Source organism: Genypterus blacodes, unplaced genomic scaffold (assembly GCF_046128005.1).
Source record: "Genypterus blacodes isolate CSIRO-AG114 ecotype Tasmania unplaced genomic scaffold, CSIRO-AGI_Gbla_v1 ptg000026l_1, whole genome shotgun sequence".
In the NCBI taxonomy this organism is placed as follows: domain Eukaryota; kingdom Metazoa; phylum Chordata; class Actinopteri; order Ophidiiformes; family Ophidiidae; genus Genypterus; species Genypterus blacodes.
Window position 1 is genome coordinate 2,037,237 of NW_027466839.1, and position 15,661 is coordinate 2,052,897.

The 15,661-nt window shown below is 44.9% G+C and overlaps 1 protein-coding gene across 1 annotated transcript; it reads left to right on the forward strand.

The window, feature by feature from the left end:
• Window positions 1–39: 39 nt before the first annotated feature.
• LOC142993008 (zinc finger protein 503-like) lies at window positions 40–2,730 on the forward strand. The gene is made up of 2 exons (XM_076143603.1): window positions 40–578; window positions 1,164–2,730. The coding sequence occupies exons 1-2, from the start codon at window positions 324–326 to the stop codon at window positions 2,601–2,603; spliced, it is 1,695 nt and encodes a 564-aa protein (XP_075999718.1). The 5' UTR covers window positions 40–323; the 3' UTR covers window positions 2,604–2,730.
• The last annotated feature ends 12,931 nt before the right edge of the window (window positions 2,731–15,661 follow it).

A 15,661-nucleotide genomic window follows, 5' to 3' on the forward strand; every position in this document is an offset into this window, starting at 1 on the left:
CAGGGCTGTGTGATCTGAGGAGTCGTTGAGATGCTGCAGGATGGGAGGGGGGGGGAGTGTTTTTCCTGCCCACGACCCGCGTAGACTGAGTCTCCTCTCGGACCCGAAGCCACACACACTCAGAGCGACGCCGGGGATGAAGCTGCACCACATAGTCGGACCACGGATTCGTTTGTTTTTCCCTCTGACATTCCGCGTCTCTTTCTGAGGAAAAGGATTTCAAACCAACGTTTTCTCGCAACCCGCATGACACTTTCGAGTCTTCGAGTCTTTCTTCCGCCGTTGCACATGCGTTTTGCCACCATTTCCACGAGAATTGGGTCATGATCACATCGCCCACGGTCTCTGTCCTGAGATATAGCACGAATCCGGCGTGGGAGAGCGGCTCCTTTGGGGTGAGGGGCGCAGTGACGATCAGCCAGCTACACGCTCGCAACTCCGGCTCTCCCGCAGATCCTTCACGCCAAGCCGGGCGCCTTCCCATCAAGGTTTTGAAAATGCTTACGGCTCGGGCAGGACACATTTTACACCCGGAGTACCTCCAGCCTTTACCGTCCACCCCGATCAGCCCCATCGAGGTAAGAAACGCAAATTTAAAAAACTCTTTTCGGTTGTTGTTGTTGATTTTGCCATCTTTGTTTTGGAAATCGAATCCCCTAAATCTTTAAACGTCACTTCTTAAACTTCAGACCCCGTTTTATTGGCTTGATTTCGCGAAGAAAGTGTTACAAAACGGACGGCAACCTTCATATTTACGTGAGAAATTGCAATATATTCGACATTTAGTGCCTAGGTTGATCCAAGGTCTTTGTCGTTCTGGAACATTTAGACGTTTTTTGACTAATTGGCTGATCTCTTTCTCTCTCTGCGTTAAAATGAGACGTTAAATATTAAGTTATGGCGCAGTGCCCGTCGCTGTAACACATTGATCCCCCGTGTCAGCGCAGTGTCATCCGAACGGTACGGAGAGTACACACACACGTCGGTCACACACACACACTTCCTCACACACGCTGAGTTATACTGAGTTTTATCGGGAGACAAGTTTATGCGCAATGCGTAAAATATGCGTAAAGGCCGTACGCGTGTTTTTGCCTCAATACGTCGATCAGTAATGAGTTTTTTGTAACTTGTATTAATTTTGTTTTGTCCCGATTTCACAGCTGGATGCCAAGAAAAGTCCGCTGGCTCTTTTGGCTCAAACGTGCTCTCAAATCGGCAAACCGGACCCTCCGTCCTCCTCCAAACTCTCCTCCGGCTCGTCCAATGGATCTACCGACAAGGAGAGCAAGTCCGGCCCGCTGAAGATGAGCGACATCGGCGCCGAAGACAAATCCAGCTTCAAGCCGTACTCCAAAGGGTCGGAGAAGAAGGAGTCGAGCGGCGGTCTGAGTGGAGATAAAAACAGTTTCCGAGTGCCTAGCGCCACCTGCCAGCCGTTTACGCCCAGGACAGGCAGCCCCAGCTCCTGCACCTCAGTGTCCCCGCTGCCGTCTGAAGGCAAACCGGGGGACAAGGAGGACAAGAAGGAGTCTGACAGCAATAAAAGCGCCGGAGCGACAGAAAGCAACGGCGGCCATAGGATAAGTGGGATTAACTCCGACGGCGGCCAGCACCAGGAGAACACGTCCGGGTCCAAAACAGTTACGTCAGACTCTACATGTGTAACTACGTCGGCCTCCTCCGTCCTCGGGTCTGGACTGGTGGCCCCCGTTTCCCCGTACAAACACGGCCACACCGTTTTCCCGTTGCCTCCCGCTGGTATTTCGTACCCTGGAAGTTTAGCGGGCGCGTACGCGAGTTACGGCCAGCCGTTCCTCCCGCACGGAATGACCCTTGACCCCACCAAGTCCAGCAGCCAGCTTTTGAGCGCGCAGTTCGCCGCGGCTAGCTCTATGGGTTGCAGTAAAGGGACGAGCCCCTTAGCCGGAGCCTCGCCCCCGACCCTTATGTCCGCGGGTCTGTGTAGAGACCCGTACTGCCTCAGCTACCACTGCACAAGCCATTTGGCCAGCGCGGCCAGCGCGAATTGCGCACATGACTCTGCGGCCGCAGCTGCCGCCGCCTCCGCGCTCAAGTCCGGATACCCACTCATGTACCCGACGCACCCGCTGCACGGCGTGCACCCCTCGGCCCCGGCTTTCACCGGGCACCCGTTGTACCCCTACGGCTTTATGCTCCCCAACGACCCCCTGCCTCACATTTGTAACTGGGTGTCTGCGAACGGACCTTGCGACAAACGCTTCTCGTCCTCCGAGGAGCTTCTCGGCCACTTGCGGACTCACACGGCCTTTGCCGGGACGGAGAAGTTAATTTCCGGCTACCCGGGGTCGTCTTCGCTCGCCAACGCAGCCGCCGCAGCCGCAATGGCGTGTCACATGCACATGCCCCCGAACGGAAGCCCGGGCAGCCCCGGCGCGCTGGCCCTCCGGGGTCCGCATCACCCCCTCGGACTGACCAGCCGCTACCACCCGTATTCAAAGAGCCCCCTGCCCGCTCCCGGGGCGCCGGTGCCGGTGCCCGCGGCCACCGGGCCATATTACTCCCCCTATGCTTTGTATGGACAGAGACTGACCACAGCCTCGGCCTTAGGATACCAGTAGAGACAAAGAATTATACATAACATTTATAATAAAAGGAGATTTAGGCCCCAATGAGTTTTATATTGTACTTCATGCAGGGACTGGATCCATGTGGTGGATCAGTGTATTTATTTGCGATAGCTTCAAGCGTGACTAAAATAAAAAATAATTATAATATAACTTTCAAAAGCCTGGGTGTGCATTATTTTAGGTTATTAAAGTGTATTTTCCTGCTGTGCATTGGAGTTTTGTGGGAGATTAAACGGGCTTGTTGGTATATGTGTAAGTCATTATAGGGTATATAGATTTGATACTTTGTGCTGAGTAAACTTAAGCTTTGCACATACAAAATATTGTAGTTTTGCCTCATGCAGCCGGTTTGTGTTGTGTTGCTGCCTGTTCAGTGAAATGACAGAATGATGGAGCTGGAAAATCAATCAGAACTACTTCTAAAATGCTCATTGATCCACTCTGAGGAGCTGCTGTGGACATATTTACTTATTATAAAGTTGAACAGAAGCTTCTTGTGCTGAGTCATAGGTCAACACCCACACCGCTGATATTAACATCATATCAGTAATAACCCAATCCTAACCTTAACTCATTATCATATTAACAGGAGAAAAATTATATTTTTTGCGTGCATCTTACCAAATGCTTTAGTTAGAGGTATTTATTTAGTTTTCCCTCTTCTGTTTTATTTTTGGAGGTTGGTTTTGCTGTGCAATGAAGCTTAAAGCCTGTTTACAGTTAATGTCAGTGAGCTTTTCAAAATAGTCTGTGTCCAAAGCTATAGTGCTCAGAAATTCTTATTGAGATTATGGGTATTGGATAAATAACTTGAATAATAATAATATCGTTAAGAATTTGTGTTATATATTCTGTCATAGGTCACTTATTTTTCAAAATAAGCCGTACTTCATTTTGAATAATAAGTGAAATATAACACCATGATTTGTTTTGACAATGCAGAGCCACCTAATGCCAAACAGTTATTGGATTAGTCCTGTTTCTATTTAATACAAGATCATATTCGTGCTTCTATTCATACAGTTCTATGTTTCTAGTTTTTAGCTTTTTAACAGAAGCCAGGAATGGAAAGTTGTAAAGTAGTCCTCAGTGTGTGTGTGTGTGTGTGTGTGTGTGTGTGTGTGTGTGTGTGTGTGTGTGCAGCATCTCCTGGGCTTAAGGGCTTATCTAGGAATGTTGAGTTTTCTCAATCACGAGGTCACCGATTATCCTTTCTTTAACGAAGACAAATGACAAACTGATACCCATGGCAATCTGACTAAACAATGATTTACAGCGACACCAGATGTGGAGAGCCCTATTTTTTTTCTCCACAGCTTTTGCGATCGCCATAATGAAGCCGTGACGCAAAGAGCAGGAAATAAAGCATGGCCAAACTATTTAATCAGGCCCTTAAAACCAAATCAACTAAATCAAGCCGGCGGTGTCATTACTGATCCTCAGTAAATCACACTGTTCCCCGGCAATGAAATCGCCATCATTAATGCTCAGATGTCATATTCATCAAATCCAACCATTCTTCTTGCAGATTAGCTCCAAACATAGCTCAATGATATATGGCAACATAGCCCCTAACCCACAATTCACTACTGCAACCAGTCAGCCATAAAGCCAGTGGGGATAATAAGCTACAAGCCGCCTCTTCTCTCATTTACAAACAGCACAATGATGCAAAAGGAAGCAATGAGATAAAGATTTTTGCGCAATAATTCCCCTTTATATGGATGGATGCAACAACTGATACATTATTAAGTAATCTGCAACTATATATGATCAGATAGTAGCGGTGGAAGAACAACAGAGCCTATATACTTGAGTACACAAGCTGCATTCTGAAGTAAACCCAAGTAAAAAGTAGCGAGGCATCCACACTGACATGCACAAAGTGTTGAGATGGATCTTATTGTTGTAGCTGCTGCAGGTGTGAGTACTTTACGCACAGCTAGGTAGTTAATTCTATAGCAATGAGCTGAGTCTTACGAGTGAATATGTTTACGTGAAATATGTACATGTTGGTGTGAGTACAGCTGAGCAGAAGCACCGTATTTCACTCACCGGTGGAGTAGAAGTTGCATAAAAAAGGGGAAATATTTAAGATTAGGACACTCAAAACTGTACTTCAGCAAATGTAGTAAATTTTGTCAGATAGCCCTAATGTAGACGTCTATTGGCTCATTTACTATACATAAATAACATACATATAATATAATTTAAAAAACAAATAAGAAATGAGCAAGTTGATTTGTTATATTATTGCTTTTGTTTCATTTAGCACTAACACAAATTACAGTAATGTCTAAATCTGCTTTTATACTGGAAAGCTACAACGCGTATTTGCCTCTTGTTAATTTGACAACATCAAATATAAAATAATAATATTGAAACCGGCTGCATCAGGGGCAAATGCAACGTCTCTGTTTATGACATTAAGTCTCGCGGTGCACTTGGTGACATCACATCTATCCATCCTTATAGGACATCAATCACCTGGCAGCGGAGGATCTCTTCCCCACATGCTCCTACGTTTAAAAAAAAAAAATGCAGTCTGGACAAGAGTGACTGGATGTCTTTTGTGACCGCTTTGCTGAATCATGGGACGGCCCCACCTGTTCCGCTTTGAACTGCGGCATGAGGAAGACATGTGGGCCTTTTCAACTGAGCAGGAACGCAGGCGCACGTCCCGCGGTTGTAAATGGCCGACGCGCATTACGGCCTGGCCCCCCGTCACATCTGCGCGCCACGTGTCGCGCCGGCCTCGACTCTGTTATTGCCAAGAGCGGTGAACTTCATCGCCTGCCGAGCTCGACCTGATGTTTCTCGTCAAAAACGCCCGCAGACGTGCACGAAAACGGACATGTAGGACGCCTTATTTGCTAAATAGACTCGTGTTCATGCATCAAATACATACATCAATACTTTACTGCAAGCAGCTTTCAACTATGTATACACAGTGTCCTAATATAATGAGTTTAACGCAGTTTTGTCAGCCATATTAATGATCCAATCAGGGGGATTCCCAGTTGTTACATAAACTGTTGCTGGTTTGAATAAACCCAACTCGATGCTTATGTACTTTGGAACGCCGGGCGAATCGCTGTTTACAGATGCAAAGGAAAAAAAAACGAGGACCTTTGGCTCGTTCAATCAACTGAGAAGTGTGTCTTCCATCATCCGGCGGGTTTATTTTTGCAAGAGAACAGCTTTGCGTCTCCAAACATGCGCCGTATTTATCATCACTCCATCATTTACTCCCTTCCAACGGGGCAAAGTAAATGGCACGGATGCAAAGTTGAAGCAGCGTCTTGCTCGACCTTTCGGAGTGCGTCCTCTTCTATTAAGTTTAAAGTTAGGCGCCGTAAAATGGCGGGCGGAAGCTAGCTCGGGCCTCATCTTAACGTGCATAACTTCTGTGTGTGTGTTTGTGTGTGTGTGTGTATATCCAGTGCGACTCACAATAAAAATAGTAAGTCTTTTCCGAGTTGTACACCAGCCAATGGGGAATGGAGAGGTTTGGAGGTTGGGGGTTTCCCTTGAAGAGAGTCTGTCAACACACAAAGCGAAGGAAAGAGCAACAGTGAGCTAAACAGTGGGCCCTTGTCTTTCAGCACTCAACATGCCCTATAATTTACACACCACTGACAGGGGCCATTTTGAAGTCCGTCATAGGCAGCAAACTTTTTTTTGTCTCCAAACGTCTCGCTCACAGCAAGCCGACTACTGGTAGGGGCCACGGTGATTAATGACTTCTGCCCTTATTGTGTGGAGGTGGCTAATTAACTACAGACTGACTGAAGACACGCTATGAAAACCCTCCGCCGATAACCCCGACTTCTCCCCTTTCCTCCTTTCGCCTTGGCATGTGGAAGCTCTTACTGACAAATTTGCGAGAGGCAGAGCGGCGTTGAGCAAGATGAATGGTCCCTGCGAACGGTAAACAGCCTTTAATTTAACAGTTTCTAAATGTATGACATGCCGGCATTGTACTTCCTCTCCGTTCGTGCTCTCTGGTTGGGGAACGGAGCCAAAGTCTCTTCCCCTGCATCCCCCTCCACCCTCCCACCGCTGTTGGTTTAAAATTAGGCCTGGCATATTCACGTGTGGAGTTTGAGGCTATAAGGGCTGGCGAGCATGTGTTTGCTGCCTCTTTAAGTTTTCAACGGTTTCTTCACACTGACGTGTATGAGACAAATACAATCAGTTTCTGCAGCGCGCCGGCCCAAACTGCACAAACTGAGGAGGGAATATAAGGGGAGCGCGTACAATAACAAACTGTGTCATGTCCTTTGTACAGCTGGCAAAAAAGGTTCAACTAGACACTGATCAACAATAAAGTGCAGATACTTCCTCTACACATTTCCACATTTCTTCTACTCCAAACACTCAATGATAAGACAACCGCTTTGCCCTTTGTGACCTCAAAATTGTCTGAATTTGGTGGACGACTTGACTTTTAAGTGCAAATAAGTCAATATTCTTAATTGGACCTCCACTATTTTCGACAATATGAACAAAGTAAGACTTCCTGTTTCAAAAAGCGATCTGTGACTGACCCGGTCTACAAAGCGTCGAGGTTTAAAACATGCCTGAATCTGACAGCAAAGTGGTTTAAGCCAGTAAAAGAGAGAAGTTGAGCAAAGGAGAAGGAGAAATACTGATTTTAAATGGATGACTTCCAAGATTGCCGCCATGTCATCTCATTGCAAACTCCCTCTGACATCACAGAGGGAAACCCCCTCCACAAGCTGCTCCTTCCTGCAGCAGACCCCCCCCCCCCTCCCTCCCTATTATTAGGTTTGTTAACATACTGTATTGCCATGTTTGCACTCGTGTCGACAGGCCAACTTAATCAAGTTACTATTGAACTTGTGCGCTTCGCCCTCCGCCGTGTGCGACAGCTTTAGTGGCAGAGTTACGGCCTTGACCTATGAGAGGAAATTAGCTGCGGACAGAAGCCGGTGACTTTTTTTCCCCCTTTCGTTTACCAGGCGTGTGACAATGATGAAAAATACCGAGGGATAAAAATGTCCCTTCGATAATATCGCCGATGAAAAAACGCCACATGGACCCAAAGCTGCACAACACGCATAATGCCAGCTGGCAGATCATTACAAGTGATGGACATTTCACTTACCTAAGTCAAATATAACAGACTGCTGTTCATTAATATACAGGAGAGCTGCAGAATCAAGGCTGCCATCTGCTTAAATCGACAGAGTAATCTACAGCTCGTGATTAGGCCTGAGGAGTAAAGTTTCTCTTTAATCTTTTTCAGCTTTCAAAAAAAATTTCCATCTGCACCATGTGGCACATCATCTTTCCTAAGACAAATGGACTGTTTCTGTATGATCCAAAATTAGATCTGCACAAAAACAATCCATCTTGTAAAGAGCCTGGGAAAAGAATTGAGAATTGGACTCCGTCTTAGGCGTCTCACCTCTCACTCTGCTTGCATCAGCATTCCTCCCATGATGCTCTATGCTCAGTGCCATCACACAGCACACTGGGTCCCAGCATGGACAAAGTGATGAATATGAAAATATGCATTAATATAGAGATCCCCTCTGCAGCATTGTTCCCTCTGGCACTCCACAACAGATGGTGACCTGTGAGCGTCTGTGGCACGCAACTTAAATCGACACTGTGGCAGAAAAAGAAGACAAAACACTCAGAGTCATCCTGTCTGCAAATTAGTGAGATGACACAATTGTCAGGTGCCAGCCTCTTGTGACAGTTGTCCCCCATTACAGGAGCACTGATGCTTTCACTGCACGACAAAAGGGAAATGGCTCCGTGTTTTTTTTTCTCTCTTTATAGGAGACCTGTCTGTCAGCTGGCTCTCAAGTCATAACAAATCACCGGCACTCAGCTGAGGCTGAACATTCAGGGCGTCAGGAGGAAGACGGATGACCTGCAGGCCTTTGAAGTGCTCTGGCAGTTCAGATGGCTCAGCGGCGCTGACAGAGAAATATACACAACAGAGCAACCAATAATGAGAACATTAAACATTCCAGCCACCTGACAGGCTGACAAAAACAGCCTGGCCCCGCATCAATCATCTGCCGAGACATAACCTTGACAATTAGTCCCCTCTGATACTCCCTGTAACCCCTGGGCCCGCACTGCAGTGTGACTCCACTTAAGGACTATGAGGGGAAAACCAAAGAGCTTAATGTAATTCCTTAATTCTGATTGATATAGACGTGCTCGCAACAGAGGCCGCAGTAGATTGGTTCCACATATGATGGATGCAGAATTGGTTGGAAAGCTCTTTGTAAAGTAATAGCTCTCTCAGGATAGATCTGAAAATAGAAAAATGCACACACTGTACTTCAATTATTTTTCCTGGCCGCTTCTGATGATGTCGTGGCTAAGGACAGAAATGTATCCAGCATATGTTTATGGCTCTGCCTGCTCAAATATGTGTATTAATGACGCCCCACAGGCATTTGGAAGCTATATAAACGCTTGCAGCAGAGCCAACACTTATGTTTCAGTGCAACTCCAGGCATGGATCAGCATTAAACATGAGCAGCGCCTTAATGCACACATGCCTAACAAGGTTACATATCTTACATCTGAATCTGTCCAAACAGGTCCTGAATGTCAAGCCTCCTATAAAAAAAAAGCGCCATAAATTTGACTCACTTTCGTTAATGATCTAAAAAAGAAAAAGGAACACCCGCAATTGTTTGCCTTGTAAGCGTTTTCCTCATTAGCCGTGGACAGAATGAGACTCTTTTTATAACTGCTCTTTAGGATCTTTGTCAGAGCCGCAGAACTCTACACGCCATCGTTCAAATCTAAAGCAGTTGACCCCCGGAAAAAGTCTCTGGGCCACATTGTCAACACTCTATTCACTCTAACTACGCAGTTACCGAATGACAAATGAGGCATGAGGAAACGACATTTCCCTTTTGCCTTCACACCTGTAGAGAAAGACGAAACGGCTGCGACAGATGGATGGATGACGGAGCCTCAAAACTACTGTATCTCCTTCTGGTTTGGTGAAACGGAATGAGCTCAGGTCTCCGCCGGGCCAGCAAATGTTTACAACAAAAAGTACCTGAGACGAAGCTGCGTGCTTCCAAGCCCCGAGGATGATAAATGACTTTTCTAACCCTGCGGGACTGCAGACCCAAATGAGGACGGAGCTAATTGCCGTGCGAAATACTTTGGCATGAATGGAAAGAAAACGCAGGCGAGCCGTAGCCAAAAAGAAAAAAAAGAAGGGCCCACTCGCCGCTCTGAACTCTTCGGGTTGGCTTTTGCTTACAAGAGTTCACTCGCCGTCCATAAATCACCGACTGCTTACAGTTGAAACTGCCCTTAGTCATCAACATGCAATAGACTGAGTGACAGATTCCATCCTGACTACATTAGCCTCCAGTTCAAACGCGGCTCCTTTTTTTTTTTAAAAAAACTCTCCTACCATCTTGAACCTCGCAGGAAATGAAAACCAGATGTCTCAGGATTTTGGCGTATAGCGTAAAGCTCAGCACGGATGAGAGAAAAAGACACAAAAGAGTCGGAGGAGAAAAACATATACGTTGTTGATGGAAATGACAGGGGTCAATTTGAGGTATCCAGCATTTCTGATACTGTATCCTTCAAAAATTGCCTAAAATACGGCTTCATCCCCAGGCTACGATCTGCAGCACATTACTCATTTTGGACTGACAGGCGAGCTGAAATGCGGCTGAACGTCTCCGTTACACCCACACAGGTGAGCGCGAGTGCAAACTCCGCACTCATTGTCAGCTGCGATCATCACTCGTCACAGATTCACATGTATTTGATAAGTTGTAAGATTCAATTAAAATCTCTTGAAAGGATCGCAAACAGATTGAAAAAAACTCTTGCGAGTCTTTCGCCGTGCAATCATTCAAATACAATAAAATAGTTCATACTTGTGAGAAGAAAACAAAAGCAACAAAGCGCCATGTGGAGGAGATTATGAGCCATTTGAAAATAAATGGTCTTGATCTGTGTTGGGATCTTATTCAGCCGTGTTTTTCACTTTCATCCGAGTAGAAACGGTCGGAAAATCGGATTGGATGATTGACACAAAACTATTATATTATGAGAAACAATCTGAAGAACGCTTAGCAAGTCATTTAGTTGGTTGTTAAGCTGTATGTACGTTCAATTTCAATTTCCTAAGCCTGCTTGCTGATATGATCCTCAACATTTTCTGCAGGTTTGAAAGTCAGATAAGGATTTCTAGTGGCTACTTTCACTACACGACCGAAGATAGATAGATACGTATGTTAGAATTATATAGAGAGAATACAGTTCACACTTAATTAAGCATTGTCTCAGTAAATCTCATCTAACTCTATCTCCAAATGTCCCTCCCTGCTCAGCTTTCAAATCTCTTTTTAACTCCTTTGATTCTTAATAGTTGCAGCTAATGTTTGCTCATGTGCCTAAGTACCAGCGTGATTAGACCTTCAAAGTTTCTCTTTTCGTAATCTATAATGTAAGGCCATGGAAACACATTATGCGCCGCCGGTTAAGTAAACATCAAAGTTAAGATCGCAAAAAAAAGCCTCCTGTGGACATAAAGAGCTGCGTTACAGCTATGCCGCCTCCTTCTGCAATAAATGGCTGCAATATGGGGGGAAAAGCAATTTATAGTGCAAAGTAAGCCTTTGTTTTTAATAACAGTGATTTATATATATTTATCTCGGCAATGTTAACCTCACAATAGATTCCTTATGCGAGCTGCAATCTGGTACGCTTTAGGTTCGCTTGCCACCATCAAGCAAACCAGGGTAGACCTATGAAATATTCCCACCTGCCCTTCATGCTTACATTATTTGTGGTTTATTTTATGAGGAAAGCTGGTGGTGACTCATTTTAATTCAACAGCATGAACTGAGCGCGAGCAACAATGTGGTTTTGATGTTCTCTGGCTCCGTGCTGAAAACACCTGCCCTGTTTCTCGCAGCTAATATATTAGCTGGTAAGTGCCGGAGCAGATGTTGGAGGGTCAGCATGGAGCCCGGGGGTGGGAGGGGAGGTTTGGGGGGGGAGGCACACACACATATGACTGTCGGGGTTTACAACACTCTATATTTATTGGGCCAGATCAGAAGGCTTAGACGTGACCTGTCGTTCCTGTTGATAAATCACCTTTTACAAACAAGTAGAGCCCCAAAAATCAGCCGCCACCTTCCTAGAAACACCTTTTCCAATTAGTTGACCCCTAAATCAAGGCTTAAGTACGCTCAGCTGGTCATGCCACAGGGAGCTTGGTACTTCATATCAGCACCAACAGTATAAAAAAAAACAGTATCAGACTAAAAACACTTAGCTGAACACACTAAGGGCTTTTACTGCTAACATACTTAGTTGAGGAATTAACTAAGCAACTAACTCACTTGGTTTTATATCACACGACAATAACAGATGTGAACACTGTACCTCAGTAGAAGACATGCTTGCTAGTTCCTGTTGGTTGGTCCCTTCAGTATGGTCACTAATTGATGATGTCATCAAAGCCATGGCTCCAGGAGAACCTTGGGAAATGTAGGAAAATGGCAAAAATGACAAAATGACAAACACTCAGTTGGGTTCAGTTGAGTTAAAGATGCTTTATAAAGTAGTTGCGCAATTTAAAACATTCTCTGTGAAGATAAAAAGGTATCAAATTACTATTAATAAACTCTATTATTACCGCACAACTTTACGATCAGACGCTGGAATGCTTTATTTGTGTTTGCTTTGCCATCATTCAGAGATCAAAGCCCACGCTGAGGGCCTCTGTGTCAGTGCAAGACATGGCTGACATCTTCCATTCACGCTGTGTCTTCTCGTCGCGTCTCGCACGCGCTCAGTCATCGCATCCCACAACAAAGCGAGATGCCCCAAGTTATCATCCATCAAACCCAGCCTTTTATGGCCCATCAAAAGACAATGAAGTGTCAGAGTAAAGGAGCGTTTGCAACACGATGTGACAGCCAGCGCTCCAGACACGTATTAAATAGTGTCGGAAATGAAACAGCTCCATAATGTTTGGGTAATTTGTGAGAATTAGATATTATTCATGTTTATGAAGGGAAGAAACCTCACACATAAGCACAGCATGAGTCCCCACGCTGGTATTTCAGGCAGCTCAGATTGCTTTGGTTTTGAAGTATGGGCTTCATGAAGTTACAGAGTGGAACAGTTTGTTTTTCAACCATCATAAAATGTCTTCAGCGCCTTAGTTCTAAGGTACGAGTCTACATGATGAGATCAAAAACAGGCTTATTTTCACTTGAAGGCACCCAATTTATTCCATCTTCCATCAAAACCAGGAGGGGGTTTGGGGAATAAGGAGAGCCACTGGCACTAACTGTATACTTCAACATTGTATACAATGGAAGGCTTGCAACATCAACGGGTCTTTGTATATTATCTCCCATGGATTATTCCTCTCAAGTCAACCATCAAACACTGCGGGTACGGCGATGTGTGCACAGTCCTGGTGTCTCACCGCCACGTGCTGGCTGGATTTTGCTGAACCATCCAGCAGAGCGGCAGAGTGAAACAGAACACTGCCATGATTAAACTGTATCCTGTCTGGGCCTGATTTATTGTGACAGCAGAAACTCCCCGCAGAACCAATGTCGTCAGGTGCTATGACTTGTGCTGCGTGGGATACATGATAGGGTTCAGGCTCTCAGTCAAGACCTCCTGAAAAAAGTCCCCCAGAGACACGGCTGAGAACGCTCAAAATCCTCATTACTAAATATACAACCACACGTTGGCTAATGTTGAACGGAAACAGAGCGGTCATGTTTGACTAGAAGAGGAACAGCTGTGAATTTTCTCTAATCTAAGTGCTTAAATCCTGCACATCTCCTGTTCTTCTGGCACTTCCTTTGGTAGCAACTAGTCACTGCAGGGGGGTTTCTGCACAGCACGTCTCAATTTTTGGAAACAGCTTGGTGCCGTTCTTTTCAACGGTATTATGATTCAGCAAGAGGATCTTAACAAATCCAATAATGAAATCTAATAAAAAAAAATGCTCCAATGATTGATGGAGTCCTGAAACAAAAACAAATTGCATCATTTCCTGCTTTCTGAGCTACCTGACACCACACATTGAGGACAAAAATTAAAGCAACGAGTCTCATAAAGTGCTGCAAGGCTGAATCGTGTTGCACTACAATTAAGTCCATTCAATGGTGCTATAGCAACAGGCAAATTAAAGGGATAGGAACAGGGGGGGTTAAACATGTTGGGTTAAATAACATTATGCACAGATATGTACTTATTTGTGCATAAGTGTAACCGTTAGATGAGAGGGTTGCACTAAGAACGGTCAAGTGATCGAAAATCCAGAGGGAGCAACCAATGTCCTGGTGTGTGTTTGTTCCATTTGTGATGACTGGGGCCCTTGAATAGCTCAGTCACATACTTAATCAAGGAGCTGAGCTTTGGCTGTCAGTATCATTTGTCCTTGTGATTCACAGCAGTCAGTCATCAGTCAGGTGCAGGGATGCTGCTGACAGAGCTGTCTTTAGAGATCTGTCAGGAGGCCGTCCCTGTGTAACCCAACGCATCCGGACACCGCTATCAGCGACAGGGGAGCGTCTCACTGCGGGCGAAGAGGGTGGTGGCACTAGTGAAGACGGGGGGGGGGCAGGTGGGTTGAGGATTAGCTGGTTTTCTGGGCCGTGGTGTTCCTCTTTAGATCCCGCTTAGAGGGCTGTCAGAGCCACTAATTTGACATAAAATCTTATAAAAAAAAAAACAAAACAAACTACAGTATGCATCATTTCTCAGTTGTCATTATTTAATTCCAAATTTAAATGCAGTGCAAAGCTTTCCACAGTATGTCATTGCTTTCATATCGTACTATTGGGCAGTATTCTTCCATTTCTTTGGTGTATTGCTACTTTTAAAAGAATGAGGAGTATTTCGTCCTCCGTAGCCTGACAGAGGGTTTATTGCTCGACAGTGACTGCATGTGTTCCGCCCTTGCGTTGCACAATGGAACATCTTAATCATTGCTTATCACTCCATTGTCTCACATCACATGACGTATGCACAGCCCTACGCGCTATTTTAAGGGTCCGGATGAACGCTTTTCCATATGTTGCTCCTCTTGTTTAACGCCCTGCCATTAAAAAGCTGCATTCAAATAATTCTAATGAGATATTCTGTAGTCTAAAGTCAATAATTAATGACACGTTGTTGGTTTTTGCTTTAATCCCATAAAGGAGTAATTCAAAACACATTTAATTAACACTTTCATTAAATACTTCCCTGAATAATGTTGCTTGTCTTCTGTCAGCCATGATATGTATGTTGTAATGTATGTTTGCTGAGGGTGGCGGGGAGTAAAGAACACAGCTCACAGCCGTATCACCTGAACGCAGCACTTTGAACATGAAGGGAGGCATTTTTCAGAATAAATGGATTATCAGGAAACCAGCATAAACGACTAAATAAAACTGTTAAGCAGGCAGCCAGCGGTGGCCACCCATGATTAATCGCAGGCATTCCAGCTCCAAGATTGGATTTATTTTGTCTTTTATTTCTCCTTTAATGACTCGCCACTAACACCACTCTTAATATATTGCCCGTGTTTCTAGATTACCAGTGACTAATGAGGATTCAAAATGGCCGTTATCTGCATTAATGTCTTTTTATTTGAAAAGTCAATACTGCCCATGTGAGTGCGCAGAAGAGGAATATTCCAGCGAGAGAGTCTTCCACTGGAGACATTTGTTATAAGCTGTCCAATTAAAAGGAACCCCTTGCCGAGCATTAAGGTGGGCTGGCATTTATGTGAGACCGGGCTCCGTTGTTAAATCTGTAGTAATGAATGTCCACCAATCTTGCTATTACTCATCCCAGAAAAGATGAGTCTATCTATTATCACCCTAACTACACCTGATTATTAAAAACTCAAAAATATAGCCTCCGAGAATGATACACCCGGTGCACAGTGAAGCTTTTTGGGGGTAATTCATAAGAAAATGAGCGTAGTGACTACAAAGCCTCATACCGAGTAAAGCCAAGCTTCCCAGACATTAATTAGCACAGCAATCAGT

Coding starts and splice junctions, on each gene's coding strand:
- LOC142993008 (XM_076143603.1), top strand. CDS start 324: ATGATCACATCGCCCACGGTCTCTGTCCTGAGATATAGCACGAATCCG. Junction 579..1,163: donor CCCCGATCAGCCCCATCGAG/GTAAGAAACGCA, acceptor CCGATTTCACAG/CTGGATGCCAAGAAAAGTCC.